The 14,791-nt window shown below is 34.5% G+C and overlaps 1 protein-coding gene and 1 pseudogene across 2 annotated transcripts in view; one reads left to right on the top strand and one right to left on the bottom strand.

Moving 5' to 3' along the window:
- The first annotated feature begins 4,804 nt into the window (after nt 1-4,804).
- Nucleotides 4,805-14,791, top strand: part of LOC110413926 (ARM repeat superfamily protein) — a 10,486-nt gene continuing 499 nt past the window's right edge. The window contains exons 1-6 of one of the 2 annotated variants that reach the window (XM_021424953.2): nt 4,805-5,290; nt 13,100-13,274; nt 13,658-13,791; nt 13,890-14,125; nt 14,212-14,350; nt 14,458-14,584. In XM_021424953.2, the coding sequence (XP_021280628.2) occupies nt 5,093-5,290; nt 13,100-13,274; nt 13,658-13,791; nt 13,890-14,125; nt 14,212-14,350; nt 14,458-14,584 (1,009 nt within the window). In that variant the 5' untranslated portion in view covers nt 4,805-5,092. Of the gene's footprint in view, nt 5,291-11,025; nt 11,152-13,099; nt 13,275-13,657; nt 13,792-13,889; nt 14,126-14,211; nt 14,351-14,457; nt 14,585-14,791 lie in introns of those variants that run through there. The other variant, XM_089783059.1, reaches the window with a different exon arrangement.
- On the bottom strand, nt 8,137-10,958 carry LOC149527388 (uncharacterized; annotated as a pseudogene).

Raw genomic sequence — 14,791 nt, forward strand, 5'->3', positions numbered from 1 at the left:
TCAATGTCAAAGCCACCAATTTTTGAGAATAATAAACCTTTGCCTAGAGCACCCTTCAAGTATCTTAAGATTCGATATACTACATTCAAATTTTCTTCACTTGGTGCATGTGTAAACTAACTTACGACACTTACAGCATAAGCTATATTCAGTCTTGTGTGTGACAAATAAATTAATCTCCCAACCAACAACTGATAACGATCCTTGTTTATTGGAACTTGATCAGAAAAAATTCCAAGCTTATGATTCATTTCTATGGGCGTGTTTGTTGGTTTGCAAGCAAGTATTCTAGTTTTAATTAAGAGATCTACCACATATTTCTATCTGGAAAGAAAAATCTCCTATTAAGATCTCGCAACCTCAATCCCTAAGAAACATGTAAGTTACCTTAAATCTTTCATTTCAAATTTAGTAGCAGATTAACAACAGATTATATCATCGCGTTCACTTCCAATTGGGGTTCTAATAGCATTTTCTGCCTTTGTTTTTCAACTTTTCTTTTATTCTTTCTTTTTGTGAATTTTTTTTGAAAATTTCGATTGGATTTCAAGGGGTCTAGCGGCGGTTAGTTCTTTGCACATAGAAAAAATGGAGGCGACCGATGATTGTGATTTTGCTTAGATCCTGGGAAGGGAGCTTTCAAGACTATTTACAAGATATTTGATGAAGCTGATGGAATGGAGGTTGCATGGAAGTGGAACCACCCAGTAAATATTGAAGGCACTTAAATAGTAGCTTGAGAGGTTATATTCTAAGATTCATCTTTTGAAGTCATTAAAACTTGAAATTATTATCAAATTTGTACAACTCCTGGGTGGATGATAAGAACCAGACCATCAACATGACAACCATATTTTCAAGTCATTTTTTTCTTCAGATTTTTTATTTTTGATAAAAAGAATCCTTTATTAACAAGTCTAATAAAATCAGTGGTAAAGTCTGGTTCAGTTCTGTTTACCAATGGTTGGGCTTGAGGGAGTTGATGGATGTGAGCCTATGTGGACATCTCTCTTGGTCGCATGCTGCTCTTGCAACCCCTCGGTGGCCTCAGCTGCAGATCTGGCTTCTGTGATACGAATGGGTGTTATTTGGTTTTGTACAAGTTAGTTGATTGGGGTATGTGAAAAGTTGTTGAATGGGGAGCATACGTGCTTTAGGGTCTATATACGCTTGTGACAGGCACCCCATTTTTTAATGTTTTGCTAACCCCTTTAATGGTTCAGTTTTTTTTGGAGGTTTGGAGTCTATATGTCTTGGCCATTCTTGTAAGAGGCATAAAGGCCCCAAACCAACCCTTATTTTTCTTGGTGGGTTCTGTTACCCTCATCAATGAGAGCTAACATTTCAAATTAATAATACTGCAGCTTTTCAAAAAACAAAAAGAAAAAAAACAATTCAATACAACATAGCTCTAGTTAATTTACACACATTAATTAACACCATTAACACAAGGGATAGAAAAGTGCAATACAAAAACAAAGAAGGGCAGCATATTCATTTGAGATTTGTAATGATGGCTAGAAAATTATTCAAGAAATTAGAAGCTCGAGACTAGGTTATGGTAGTTGCAAAATTCCGGAAGGGTGAATCAAAGCCAAGACTTATATTGTTCTGCTGGACTTTGTTGAATGGAAATTATGTTTTAGAGTCTTAGCTATAAGCTATTTTCTTAAACTTTTTTTCAACTGATGATGCTGGTTTAATTTCTTGAAAGTTAAATGCTAAATACTAGCTGTCATCAACGTGATAGAAGTTCCAATGAAGCACAAGCAACTCTTATAATGGATCTGGGGTATAGTAGTATCACTTTAGAGGATTAATTCTTTATGAATCAAAAGAATAATAAGCACAAATACTGAATCTAATCTATATTTCGAAAACCAACAAGTTTCCTAGAGAGAAAAAAAGATCTAGTGATATTGCTCTGCTAGAAAAGCAAAGAAAGACCAAAACCTCTTTTTTTGATCATAATGTTGGTTTAAAAACGTTAAAAGCACATAGCTATATATGATGCTTCATCATAAAAGAGATAGGCTAGTTTAAGTATTTCAAAAGAAAAAACAACCAAGAAGTGGGGCGAAAAAAGAAAACATTTAGAAGAAGCTATGCAAGATTCAAGATGATGACAAATCCTTTTAAGCTCTGGCCTTGAAAGGAAAATCTCTTTGGTGGTAAATTGCAACAAGGGCAGCTCGATTGTAGGGTCCAACCCAGAAAATTCAATCTTTTTGCAAGTTGTTAATGGGTTCAGAGTTTTAAAATCATATGCCATCCTATTGAAAGAAGATTTTAGAATGCTTCCTATCCTTGGTACTTGTGGAAATGTCAAATTCTTTCAAACCCAAAATAGAAAATGCCTTCAAATATTGTAGCAGAGCGTTGGTTGTTCATTGGAGAAGATGAGATGTAAAATTAAGCAAACAGAAAGGTAAAATTGGTATAAAGTTAATACCACATCATTAAATAAATAAAAACTTTAACAGTGGATAGATGGTAGAACTTATGTGTCTATTGACTTAAATAATTTTAGGACGGAATGTCTATTTTTAATACTAATAGACTAACATGTAATTATAAACAAAACTTTATGAGGGAAGAGTGTTTTATCCTATATCTTTATTGATCATTCATTTATCTTTTTGTAGTTCATGTTATACTCAACATATGCCCAATTGTACATTCTTAATTAGGACTACTTCAAGTAATATCAAAGTATAGCAATGCCCACATAAAAGAACCTAATGATCTCAAGTTGAAGAATTATTTACATAATTGACACATGAGAATACCTTTATAAACACTTGAGTGAAAGTATCAAATGGACTTTTCATGGTTGATAATGTTTAGTAAACTTGTTTTTATAACAAGCATTCATATGTTAGTTTTAAGTATCTTAATACATTAATCTATGAAATCAATTACTTAATTCACAAGTAAGAAACATAATATATTCTAATCTTTTGTCTTATACCGATATGCTATCTTGGTAAAGCATTGACAAGTAACTTTTTCAGAGTGATGCTTTCATGCAATGAAAATTTCATAATTATAGCACATTATAATTCCTGTACAAAGTGTATTCACTTCAAGAACTTTATCTCAAATATGAAAATATGTAAATTCATATCTAAAGAAAACTTTTTATTAATGCAATGCATAAAATCAAAGTCAATATTTTCTACAAAATATGTCGATTGGCTTGTATCAACTCTATTAATCTCCCACTTCTTTTAAAGCCAATCACTTATATATCTAATAACCATGCCTTCCATGTGGTGGTCATGTTTATGTTGGGACAAGACCTTAATGAAAGGATTTGCTAGATTATCCTTTAAAGTCACATGTTCACTCTTTATATCACCACATTTGATAATCTCTCAAATCAAGTGGTAATGCCTTAATACATGTTTAAATCACTTAGGAGACCATGGTTCCTTTACTTGTGCAACAACTCCATTGTTGTCACAAAAATAGATTGTTGTCACAATCTATTATCAACACTTCTTTTTGGTGACATCCATACTTCTGTGTGATCCAAATCACTGATAATCACTTCCTACTATTTTCTTTTTCTTAATAGAAAGCTTAATCTTGGATACAAGGTCCACAATTAGTTGTTCATAGTAGTTTTCCATCCTTACTTTCAATTTTGTTTCCTTACAACTCTACCCTTTTCTTCCCTTGGCAGGGTGGATTTGTTGATGATTTCCTCTCACATCTGATGTGCTACTGCTGTGCCCTCGTTCAAGAATGGCGTGAAGTAGACATGCGTGGTGTCTATGGTAAGTCCTACCCATGCCAAGAACCTTGTGATCGCAATGAAATCTCATTTATCTTCTAAATCACTCATTGGCTGGCATCTAATGACAACCAAATTGGAAAAATATTAAGATGATTCTTAGTCCTAAACAGAACTTACAAACATCCGTAACTGTTGCAGGTCCAGAGAAGACTAAAACAAGCCCTCCACCATCCCAATTTATGGAGTCATGAGCGACAAGATTCAAGCTCATATTTTGTTTGGGGAGTCGAAAAATATAGAATGCAACCACTAGTTGCCGCTGTCAAAACTGAAGAACTATGCTAAAGATTGCTACCTGGCCTTTTTGAGTCTTTCATATATGTAAATTAGTCCTGATTATTTTCCAGATTCAGCACATGTTATATCATAGACTAATTTTCAATAGTAAAATGTGGTTTTGGGATCCAGAAAACTCCTGTTGTTTTCTTTAGAGATAGCAAACAGAGACTGCCAAACGTAGCATGCCACAAACAATGCACTTGAGCAAGAATAAAGAAGGATGACTTCAAATCTTTTCCCTTTTGTATGGAAAGAAGGTACCATTTGAATCAAATTCTAAATAGTTTGCTTTTTGGCACAAAGCCCTTTTATTAATATAATAATAATAATAATAATATTATTATTATTATTATTATTATTATTATTATGTAAACGTTAGATAATGAGTTATTATTTTCCTCATCAGATAGAACTTTTGATGGTCCATACGTATTTATTTGACTATTATAAAATTTTATAAATATAACTTGAAAGAAAATGCATGTCAATTCTTTAACTCAATAAATTAAGATTAATTAAATTAAAAAGCTCTGAATTAATGAATCCATTCTCACAATAATTAAAAATGTTCAAAAAGTATACTCTCTTTTAACATAGTTGGCCTAGGAGGACACAGCGGATTAATCTAATCTACTCTCCTTTCGCATTCATACGTGTCAACATTTTATTGGTTTGGAGAGAACATAAAACAATCACTAGCGCCACGTTTATTAATCGCACCGTTCCAAAGAGAAACCGACCTTTCCCCAAGGCCACCCCTACCCTCTAGATAAATAAGGATTCTGTCGTAAAACTTTCTTTTACTCCATAAGAAAAGTGTCTAATTTCTGGCAAATAAAGGAAAAATCCTTACTAGTTGGTCTTTTCCTTTTCCTTCTTTTTGTCGAAATAATTCGATAGCGAAAACGATGTCGTCTTCGGGGAGGAAGATCACTGTGAACTGAAGTGCTCGGACGGTGAATCGTTCGAGGTGGATGAAGCGGTGCGTTGGAATCACAGACGATAAAGCACATGATCGAGGACGATTGCGCCGATAACGGAATACTGTTGCCCAACGTCACGAGTAAGATCCTGGCGAAGGTGATCGAGTATTGCAAAAAGCATGTGGAGGCTCCTAAGACGGAAAATCGAATCGCCGAGGACGAGCTCAAAAATTGGGACACTGACTTTGTCAAGGTCGATCAAGCCACTCTCTTCGATCTCATTCTGGTCAGTCCCTCTCTCCCTCTCTCGCCCGTGCGCGCGTTTCCTTTTTGGCTTATTTCTTTGTTGTTGATGTTTCAATTATGGGTTAAATCTTTTGATGGAATAACAAGGTCTAGGGTTTTGGAATTGGGAATTTTTTACTTTTTGGTTGGAAATTTGATTTAGGGTTATTGCTGTAATATGGGTATCTTTTACTATTTTTCAATTTGTTTACTTTTGGTGTTTTGATTTCGGAGGCTAATATTTGAATACAGTTTGATATATGTTTACAATCGTGTCACAAGTTGTAGACTTTTTCCATAGATTTAAGGAATGTGAACCGTTATCAAGTATCTTGTAGTGCAGATGCTATAGTCGAAGAAGCTGTGTCAATTCCTTTATGTGTGAGTAGAACTTTTACAATATAGTTGTCATGTTTTCCTTTGATATTCTTCGTTGATTATGGGGTGTTGTTTCAGACTAGAAGCAGAAGCCTAACTTGGGATTTTCATTAGATGAAGAAAATAAAGAAATATTCTCTCAAGATATTCCTAAAATTAATAATTACAGCTCATGCTAATACCCCCTCTCAAGTTGGAGCATAGATATCAATCATGCCCAACTTGTCAATTATAGCATGGAACATTTTCTCTGAAACTGCTTACAGGAGAGTATCAGTTGACTAACCTTCAGGCCAAACAAATGGAAATCGTATAATTTTTTTATCGAAGTTCTCTTTAATGAAATGTCAATCAATTTCAACATGCTTGGTGCAATTAAGTTGTACAGGATTTTGTGCAATTTCAATACCTATCTTATTATCACAATAAAAATTCATAGGTTTTGCAGTTTCAATTCCCAACTCTTTGAGAATACTCCTAATCCATAATAATTTGCATATACCATGAGCCATTTCTTGAAATTCAACTTCTGCACTTGATCTTGCCACAACCTTCTGTTTTTTACTTTTCCAAGTGGCAAGATTACCTTCCATGAAAATAAAATAACTAGATGTAGATCTTCTGGTTGTTTGATCACCTACCCAGTCAGAATTTGTAAGTCCTTCAATGTCAAAGACACCATTTTGAGAATAATAAACCTTTGCCTAGAGCACTCTTCAAGTATCTTAAGATTCGATATACTGCATTCATATTTTCTTCACTTGGTGCATGTGTAAATTGACTTACGACACTTACAGCATAAGCTATATTCAGTCCTGTGTGTGACAAATAAATTAATCTCCCAACCAACCACTGATAAAAATCCTTGTCTGTTGGAACTTGATTTGAAAAAATTCCAAGCTTATGATTCATTTCTCTGGACGTGTCTGTTGGTTTGCAAGCAAGTGTTCTAGTTTCAATTAAGAGATCTACCACATATTTCTGTCTGGAAAGAAAAATCCCCTATTAAGATCTTGGAACCTCAATCCTTAAGAAATATGTAAGTTACCCTAAATCTTTCATTTCAAATTTAGCAGCCAAATATTCCCATAATGCTTTCATTTCGCATGGGTCATCTCTTGTCAAGACCATATCATCGACATACACGATTAAAGTTGTTTCCTACCCTTTTTTGTATTTTATAAGCAAAGTATGGTCTGAGTTACTTTGCTTATAACCAAATGCTTTGATTATAAAAGAAAACCTCCCAAACCAAGCTTCAAGTGATTGTTTCAGTCCATATAATCACTTTTTCAGTTTACAAACCTTCCTTCGAAATAAATAACTATGTTTAATTCCTGGTGGTAACTCCATGTAGACCTCTTCTTTTAAGTGTCCATTGAGAAAAGCATTTTTAACATTAAATTGATGTAAAGGCCAATCTTGATTTGCTGCTATAGATATTAGAATGCAAATTATATTGATCTTGGATATTGGTGCAAAAGTCTCTTGGTAATCCACCCCATAACTTTGTGTATACCCTTTTGTAACTAATCTTGCTTTATATTTGTTAATGCTGCCATCTGCTTTGAGTTTTACTATAAATACCCACCTACATCCAATTGCCTTCTTTCTTTGAGTAAGGGAACTAGTTCCCAAGTAGCATTCTTTTGCAAAGCTTCCATTTCTTCGTTCATCACCTTGATCCATTTCGGATCTTTTAATGCATCTTACAAACTACTAGGAATAGATATAATAGATAATTGATTAATAGTGAATGCATAGGATTCAGACAATTTATGAGAGGACACGTAGTTGCTAATTGGGTATTTAACCTTGGCTTTTGGATCAAGTTCATATTGTTTCTTTAAGACTCCCTTATTCGATCTTTGTGGATATTTAGAAATTATCCTTTCTATAGGAACATATGTTTCATGGAACTCATCAGATATGAAATTTGAAATCTTATGGGACTCATCAAATATAGGATTCAAGATTACCTCATCAGATATGGGATTCAAGATTGCTTTGGGAGAACATTATGGGTTGATTCTTCAGTTAATGCTGTAGATGTAGGCATGGGTAATTTTGAAGACTCTTGTGATGAAAACACCTGATTCATTTGCAAGAAAAACTCACTCAGTCTCAGTTTAAAAAATACTATCACAACATTGTTGAATACTTTTTCCAAAACGTTCATTCCCTTCCTCTAACTCCATAAACTCCTCTTCTCCACCACCTTGTTGTAACACACTTTCTTCACTAGAGCTCTCCCACTGAAGAGAAGGTCTAGAGATTTCCCCTGAATGATAAAACTCTGATTTACAAAAAAAAAAATCCAAGGTTGCAGGTAATTTACGGGTTTAAGGGTCATAGCACCTATACCTTTTCTAAAAATTAGAATAGCCAACAAAAACATATCGTTTTGCACATGGATCAAGTTTATTTCGTAAGGTTTTAGGAATGTGAACATATACAGTGCAACTACAAACTCGTAGTTTCAAATTAATGAGATGGGGAACTGAAAGTAAAGATTGCATTTTCTGTTGGGGGTTTGAAAGTCTATTACTCGAGAAGGTATTCGGTTAATAAAGTATGTAGCGAATTTGACAGCTTTTCCCCAATAAAACTGAGGCATGTTCATGCCAAAGAGAGAGGCATGAACCATTTCCATTATCTGTTTATGTTTTCTCTTAGCCAATCCATTTTGCTGTGGATTATAAGTACAAGAAGCTTGATGACGAATCCCTTGAAGGCTAAAAAATTTGTCAAGATCCATCATATTCAGTACCATTGTCCGTTTGTAGAGCAAGAATTTGCTTTTGGTACTAGTGCCCACCATAGTATAAATTTCTGAAATGTTGTGCATACATCATTTTTATTTTGAAGTAGAGATACCCAAGTCATTCTTCTATATTTGTTAATAAATGTAAGAAAATAATCAGCTTTAGAAATAGAAAGAATTTTTGCAAGACCTCAAACATCAGAGTGAATAATCGTAAAAGGTTTTGAACTTTTATTCAAACTTGCTGGATAAGAAATACAATGGCTTTTAGCTGGTTTGCAAATGTCACAATAAAAATCCAAATCATTCAGACTTGAAAATAGATGTGGTTGTAACTTCCAAAGATAACCATAAGGAAGATGTCTTAGTCTTTGGTGCCATAACCATATAATCGCTCGAGCTTTATCTTTACTATTAGTTAGATTTGTCTTGTTGAATTTTGGTCTCTTGCTTTCTATTAACTCCAAATAGTAGAGTTTGCCCCGCCTAACGCCATAACCAAGAATCTTTCGAGTTAGAATGTCTTTAAAAATGAAAAATGAGAGCCAAAAAGTTGCAATATAATCAAGAGTAAAGGTAATTCGGCCAACAGAAAAAAGATTACATTCAAGGGATGGAACAAAAAGAACTATATCCAATGTAAGAGAATTAAATAATATGACAGATCCTTGTCCGATAACATGACATGAACTACAATTAGCTGTGGAGATGATAGATTGAGAAAAAGGGAAGACTTATTGTAACTGACAAAAGTCCTTAGTCATATGGTCAGATACTCCTGTATCAATAATCCATGTATTATTCTTAGAAGTTGTAGAAAATATTGATACCTTACCACCCATACTGGAGTGGGTAATGTTTGTCATAGGCTATGATTTGTTTGTAATGTTTACTGTAGGCTTTGATTGGTTTTCTTTCGTGGATGTCACCATGGCTTTCCTTGCAATCTTCTTTCTAGGTTTCTTTATGAAGTCCCACCGCTCAGGATAGCTAATGATTTCATAACATCGTTGTTTCGAATGACTTGTTTCACCGTAATGAATACATACTAGAATGTCAGATTTTCTGGTTCATTGATTGCTTCGATTTTTTGAGGAGCTAAATGATGGTCTTTGCCATGTTTGGTTGGCTAGCATAGTCGTGCTCTCAAGATTTAGACAAGAGCCTCCCATTGTCTGTCTTTGTTGATATTCTCTCTAGACATATTCATACATGCTTTCTAAATCAAATTTTGGATCTTTTCGTAAGATTTTTCCACGAACTTGATCAAATTCAGAATCAAGTCCACTTAGAAAAATGTGGACTTGAAGCTTAGACTCGTGGACTACATCTTCAACTGTTTCTTCTTGCGATATAGTCTTGTGATCAATTTCCTGAAAAATAGCTACAAGTTCATTAGAGTATGTTGATAATGGTCGACCATTTTGTTTGGTAAAGAATGATCTTTGATTCAACTCAAAAATACACGTCGTGTTAGATCATGTTAGATCATTATAGAAGGTTTCGATACAGCTTCCCATATCTCCTTGGTTGTGGGAAGACAAATAAATCGTCCATCAGCGATGGACTCATTGAGTCAATAAGCCAGCTTTTCACTTTGTGATCTTCAGTAATCCATGTTCCAAAATTAGGATCTCCACGTGTAGTTATTTTGCTTTTCTAGTGAGATAACTAGCTTTGTTGCAAACACCAACACACATCTTCATGAGTTGAGACCATAATGAGTAATTTGTCTCATCCGGTATAATAGTAGTAGGAAACATAGAATTATCTTGCTGGACAATAATTAATGGTGTTGGTTGGCTTGGTACGATTGGAACAATGAAATTGGTTTTTGCCATGTAGTGATATTTTGATCTATGGAAGAGCACTTAAAACATTTACAGCAAGTTCTAGAAGAACTTCAAAAGGAGCAACTTTATATAACCTTGAAAGAGTGCAATTTTATGCAACCAGAAATGGTATTTCTTGGTTTCATTCTGTCGGTAGAAGGTTTAAAACCATATCCAGAGAAGATTCATGTAATTTCAAAGTGGCCAGTACCTACATCTATCAAAGAAGTAAGGAGTTTTCATGGATTGGCATCTTTTTATAGGAGATTCATTCGAAATTTTAGTTCTATTATGAGTCCAATAATTGAATCTTTAAAGAAAAAAGGATTTGAATGGTCACATTCTGCACAACAAGCCTTTGAAAAAGTGAAAACGTTGATGACTGAAGCCCCACTTCATACACTACTAGATTTTGAAAAGTGATTTGTTATTGAATGTGATGCTTCACATGTAGAAATTGGAGTAGTTCTTAGTCAAGATGGAAGGCCTAGAAAGGTTTTTTAGTGAAAATTTCTCTTTGAAATATAAATCTAGACAGTCTAATATTGTGGCTGATGCTTTGAGTAAGCAATATGCACTATTATCAGTTATGAGCACTCAAGTTATAGGCTTTGAAGAACTTAAAAATTAGGACAGTTCTGATCTTTATTTTAACAAGATAATAACTGATTTGCAAGATTCATTACAAGCTGGAAATTTACCTTATAGGTTGCATGAAGATTATTTATTCAAATGTAACCAGTTGTACATTCCAGAAGGATCTTTGAACGAGCAAGTCAGGAGAGAACTTCATGGGAATGGTTTGGGAGGACATTTTGGCAGAGACAAGATGTTGGCAATGGTGGCTAATCGTTATTATTGGCCAAAAATGCACCGAAATGTGGAAAGGTTGGTGAAAAGATGTCCAGCTTGTTTATTTGGTAAAGGTAGTGCTCAAAAAATAGGTTTATATGTTCCTTTACCTGAGCCAATTACACCATGGATTCATTTGAGTATGTATTTTGTTTTAGGACTTCCAAAGATAGCAAAATGGTTTGATTTTATCTTTGTGGTAGTGGCTCGTTTTTCAAAAATGGCATATTTTATTACATGTTTTAAGACTTGTGATGCAACTCATATTACTGAATTATTCTTTTGTGAGGTTGTAAGACTTCATGGAATTCCAACTACCATTGTTTCTGATAGAGATGTGAAGTTTATGGGATATTTTTGGAGAACTTTGTGGAGGAAATTTGGGACAAACTTGAAATATTCTAGTACTTGCCATCCACAAATAGATGATCAGATAGAACTTGTAAATCAAAGTTTGGGTAATATGTTAAGATGTCTTATTTAGAACAACCCAAAGACTTGGGATTTAGTCATACCCCAAGCTAAATTTGCTTACAACAATTTTGTTAATCAAGGCATAAAGAAAACACCATTTGAGGCTGCATATGGCTTAAAACCTCAGCATGTGCTTGATTTAATGCCATTACCACAAGAAGCTAAAGTGAGTAATGAAGTAGAGTTATTTGCTAATCACATTCGAAAGATTCATGAAGAGGTAAAAGCTGCTTTCAAAGCTAGCAGTGCAGGATACTCTTTCACTGCAAATCAACATTGTCGTAAGCAGGAATTTAAGGAACGTGATCAAGTACTTGTGCGCTTGAAGCAAGAAAGATTTTCTACGAGTACTTATCACAAGCTCAAGTCTAGAAAGTTTGGACCTTGTAAAGTGCTAAAGAAAATCAGTTCAAATGCCTACTTAATTAAGCTATCACTTGAGTTACAAATCAGTCCCATTTTCAATGTTTGGACTTATATCCATTTGATGAATATGACAGGACTGCATCTGCCATAGATGCTCAAATTTAGCAACTTTCAATTGCTAAGGCTGAAGTTATTGAAGATGTGTTAGATGTGAAAGAGGTTCGATCTAGACGAGGGAACCTGTATAGACGATTTTTAGTGAAGTGGCTTGGTAAACCTGCTAATGAAAGTACTTGGATTGCTAAAGAGGAATTGAAACGAGTGGATCCAGACATCTATTAGGAGTATGTTAAGGCCTATTCGTCGGAGTCGAGTCTTTTCTAACGGAGGGGGCTGATGTAGACACATATGGAATTTGATTTTATTTAATATTTCGTTAGTTTAGGATTTTATTTTTTTTAGTTTGAGATTATTTTTTCCATCTTTATAAGATTAGGTTTATTATTTGATTAGGATTTATTTTAACTAGTATAAATAGGTGGTCCTGCAGGATTATTATTAATTTTTATTTAAATTTTTTTTTAAAAACCTAATTATCTTTATATTGTTCTAACACAATCAATCTCACTCTAACCCTAATTGTTGAGTTATAATTACCCTAAACCTTCCGACTACACCTTGTTAACTGTTGAGCTGCTGGATAAATGGGATTTTAGAATCTTTGTCTTTATCTTTAATGGAGTGATTTCTTTTTATTTTATTAATTCCTATTCCTTCCCTCTTTCTTCTCGGGAAAGCAGGGGGCATTCTTGAAACTCTTCTTGTAAGGGATATTAAAGGAGACATGCTTCTTTGATTTAGTGGTCTTTGGGATAAATCTGAGTTTTATTTGACTGCAGGCTTTTCTATTATTTTGGTTTTGAGGTTTTTGCAATTTTTTGGGGTAGATTTTCGGCCCTAATCCTGATTCAGTGTCATATTCTTTGAATTTTTTGGGGTAGACACATTGGTATATGTTTTTGCGACTTGTGGAACTTCTTTTACTTGCTGCTTTCATTTCTTCCTAATGTGTCTCTGGAGATTTGTCTGTGTCTGGTGCATCTACTGTTTCTTGTTATAACAACGAACTTGATCTGCCTCTCAGGTATCTGAGAACAAATCTAGTGTTTCAGTATCCAGGTTGTCCTTGCCCAGTAACATGGAGAAATTTCTTTGTGACCGATTGCTTGACCCTACCCAACCCATATCTGAGCGCTTCCGAGCCCTTTTCTCCCTTCGCAACCTCAAAGGCCCTGGCCCTCGCAACGCTCTCATTCAAGGTCCATATGTTTTATAGTTTACATATCAGAATTCTATCTTTTTCTCTTTCAATTACTATGCTAAAAATATAGTACTGTTTTTTTCTTTTTCATATATTAATGGTAAGCAGAGGAGTAATTACTTGTGAACTCAAGCCTTAATTTTTACGAATAGTTTTGCTGATTTCTTTTTGCATTATTTTTCTTTCTAGAAAATGCATAGATGGAAGTTAGAGTTACTTAATTTAGGATAGGTCGATGGTTTAGTTGCAAGATTTGATGATAATTGATATATATAAGGAAAATCCTACAAAAGAAAAAGGAGTAAATGGTGACTTTATTAGTGAATTAATATTATAAACCTGTTGTCTTTCCCCAACTAAACAGTCTAATCTTTGCTGCAGCAACAAGGGATTCATCAAATTTGTTGGCTCATGAAGCTGCATTTGCATTGGGTCAAATGCAAGATGCTGAAGCTATCCCTGCTTTGAAAGCAGTTCTCAATGATTTTTCTTTGCATCCCATTGTTCGTCATGAGGTTGGTTCATGCTTAAGTTGTTCTAGTGTTATGTATTTTATTTGTCTGTCATATGATAACTATTTTGCTAAAATGGTTGATATGTTATTATTCCTCAGGCAGCAGAAGCACTTGGTGCAATTGGTTTAGAGAGTAACATTCCTCTTTTGAAGGATAGTTTGGTTCTAGACCCAGCTCAGGAGGTCCGTGAAACATGTGAGCTGGCTCTCCAACGAATTGAGGAGTTAAAGTCTGGTGGTAGCGATGATAAAGCATCCATGGCAGAAAGGTCACCTTTTTTGTCAGTTGACCCTGCTGCACCAGCTTCGTCTCATTCATCTATTAATAAATTGAGGTATTTCTCATTATTGTTAACGGATGCAACTTTCTATTTATCATGTTTATTTTTTAGGTTATTTACTGGCGTCATCTAATATTAAGGGAGGTGCTGTTGGATGAAGAAAGAGGCATGTATGAGAGGTATTCAGCTCTTTTTGCTCTCCGAAATCATGGTGGAGAGGAAGCTATTTCTGCCATTATTGATTCTTTGGGTGCGAAAAGTGCTTTGTTGAAGCATGAGGTTTGATGATTTTCCTTTAAATAATTGCCTCATCTCTCATGTCACTTGCTGTTTTTTTTTTCTATGACTGGATGGTTTTTTATGTTTGTCAACTTTCTGTAACACAGGTTGCTTATGTCTTGGGTCAGTTGCAAAATAAAGCTGCTTCAGCTGCACTTAGCAGAATACTCAGGAATGCAAGTGAGCACCCAATGGTTAGACATGAAGCTGCTGAAGCTCTTGGTTCTATTGCAGGTAAGATCATGTGATGTTAATACTCCTGCATAAGTTGTCTGTTTTGTGAGGGCTGCTAATGAGACTTTCTTAAGTCATTTTTCTTATTGTTTCAATAAGGGATAGACCATATGTGCTGGTTGAGCTTTGAGATCTTGTTTCTCTCTCTTACAGATTCTTGGATGACTATGGCTTTTGAAACTTGCCTCTTTAATGTTTTAACCCTTT

The sequence above is a fragment of the Theobroma umbraticum genome, unplaced genomic scaffold (assembly GCF_002168275.2).
Source record: "Theobroma umbraticum cultivar Fairchild unplaced genomic scaffold, ASM216827v3 scaffold_4.1, whole genome shotgun sequence".
Classification (NCBI taxonomy): domain Eukaryota; kingdom Viridiplantae; phylum Streptophyta; class Magnoliopsida; order Malvales; family Malvaceae; genus Theobroma; species Theobroma umbraticum.